The sequence below is a fragment of the Amphimedon queenslandica genome, unplaced genomic scaffold (genome assembly GCF_000090795.2).
Source record: "Amphimedon queenslandica unplaced genomic scaffold, v1.1 AMPQUscaffold_13478, whole genome shotgun sequence".
Classification (NCBI taxonomy): domain Eukaryota; kingdom Metazoa; phylum Porifera; class Demospongiae; order Haplosclerida; family Niphatidae; genus Amphimedon; species Amphimedon queenslandica.
In genome coordinates, this window is record NW_003546286.1 from 331923 (window position 1) to 333969 (window position 2047).

A 2047-nucleotide genomic window follows, 5' to 3' on the forward strand; every position below is an offset into this window, starting at 1 on the left:
GATAGTGAGACAATGAAATCAGGACCAGTCACAGGAGGAAAATTAAAAGGACCAGGAACTAGAAAATGCAAATTATACTACACCTGTCGATCAAAGTGCTGGGACATACCAGTTTCCTTGTCTGTTGTCTGCCATTGGAGTTTCTTTATATCAGATAAAGCTACATTGCCCCCCAATGCTAACTCAGTTACATCTTTGATTGTAAATCCAACAAATAAATCCTAAAACATTATCAACTCTAGCATAGTCTAACAGATCATCGTAACTTACTTTAAGTTTAACGTCAACATTATTTGACCATTTCTCAGGGTCACTAGATTCGAACTGATGATCCAAACGAAGGAGAATTGTTGACTGATCCAAATGTTCAAGAGTTAATAAGTGAACATTATCAGGAAGAGGGGTAGACAGTCCACTATACTAAAATTAACACAAATAATGTCTGTGTCTGCAGTACATTGCTGTAATACCTTAAGGTTATAGTCACTAAGCTGTAGTCCATCATTTGTAGTGAAGGACAGTTCTGGTATCATCATTAACTCTTCTGCCATCATTCTCTGAGCATATGCTGAACTATCCATAGTATCAAGCATTAACAGATGCTTTCCACGAATAATCAAACCCTTTCCACTAATTCCTTTCTCATTTAATGCTTCAAGAACACTACCAGGCTGCCCTCTCAATAAACGCCTGTGAACCTAAAGCATAATTATTATGACATTGAATCTCAATCCATATACATAATTATTCACCATTAAATCTATAGATCCATCAGTTATACTAGCTCCTCCTTGTGATCTGTCATTAAGTATAGTAAACTGAACATTCTTCTCTTCATCCTAATAATACAATTATTAGTTAATGGTAGGTAAACACTAATTGACTAACTAACTAACTCTTATGTATATTCTGCTATTAACTGGATAATAGTTTCCTGCTATTGGTTCTGTATTGTTATACTTCCATGTAGGCCGATAATTCCTCCTGTATAAGGTAGTATAGAAATGTTATACTGAAGTACTTACACTCTCTTTTGCATGTCTCTTCCATTGGAATCAGTATAGAATATGGAGTCACTCTTAAGATCAGTTGTGAAATGTGATATTATCTCTTTACCCAAGCTATCCCTATAGCAAGATCTCACAATTATTATTTTCACAATTATAACAGCTCATTACTTTATTGGTATTGGTCCAACAGTGTACTCTAGCTCAACTGCTGGTGTATTCTTATACAGTCTAACAACCTAACAGTATATCTCATATACAATCAGTGAAACTATTGCATTGCTAACTTGAGACACCCAGGGAGAAAATACCTGTCTAACCTCAGACACTATTGCACCCTGACAAATTGAGCATAAAATGTCAATTGAGCTACAGAAAATGCTATCTCACTTCAACAATATTAATTTCAGCAGAATTATTCTCATTTCCAACAGGAAACATCTCTGAAGTATTCGGACGAAATACATAAGCTTGCGATAGCTGTGATTTGTAGATAAAAGAAACAAAAACAATACTTTCTTCTTACTACTGGACTAATCTTATCTCCAATACTAGCTTCATACCAGAAGAACTGTTGATTGACATTGCTAGTAATACCAGATACAGTATTAGTAATTGATTTAATGTGACCAGACTCTCCATCAAACTCAACCTTATAATACTGTGTACTAATAGTATAACAGTATCATAATAAACACATCAATTACCTTATTACTGATGGTTACATCTTCTTTGATATTACTTATAACTGATGACTTTTGTGTGCTTTCTAACATAAAATCGAAAGTGTGTCACTATTCACTAAGTATAAACTATAAACTCACCTAAATAGTCTCCATTACTAGTTTTACTGGTGTATATAGCATAGCCAAGAGGAGGTACATCAGTCACTTCAAATACAGCAACATATTCAGCCTTTGCATCACCAGTAACAATCAGTGATATTGATTTAGTTACATTACTAATAGGAACAACCTATCAAACAATAATAGTCACATCATCTAATGAATATACAGATCATTAATACCTGTACAGGTACA

General features: G+C 34.1%; 1 protein-coding gene across 2 annotated transcripts in view; it reads right to left on the reverse strand.

The window, feature by feature from the left end:
* Nucleotides 1-2047, reverse strand: part of LOC100638253 (lysosomal alpha-mannosidase-like) — a 4434-nt gene that overhangs the window by 175 nt on the left and 2212 nt on the right. For both annotated transcript variants that reach the window (XM_019994303.1, XM_019994302.1), the window contains 13 exons: nucleotides 1832-1982; nucleotides 1715-1776; nucleotides 1534-1668; nucleotides 1398-1487; nucleotides 1295-1345; nucleotides 1179-1246; nucleotides 1026-1127; nucleotides 897-984; nucleotides 753-839; nucleotides 471-698; nucleotides 271-420; nucleotides 110-221; nucleotides 1-58 (listed from right to left, as the gene is read on the reverse strand). The exon at nucleotides 1-58 is cut by the window's left edge and continues 175 nt beyond it. In XM_019994303.1, the coding sequence (XP_019849862.1) occupies nucleotides 1-58; nucleotides 110-221; nucleotides 271-420; nucleotides 471-698; nucleotides 753-839; nucleotides 897-984; nucleotides 1026-1127; nucleotides 1179-1246; nucleotides 1295-1345; nucleotides 1398-1487; nucleotides 1534-1668; nucleotides 1715-1776; nucleotides 1832-1982 (1382 nt within the window). The remainder of the gene's footprint in view (nucleotides 59-109; nucleotides 222-270; nucleotides 421-470; nucleotides 699-752; nucleotides 840-896; nucleotides 985-1025; nucleotides 1128-1178; nucleotides 1247-1294; nucleotides 1346-1397; nucleotides 1488-1533; nucleotides 1669-1714; nucleotides 1777-1831; nucleotides 1983-2047) is intronic.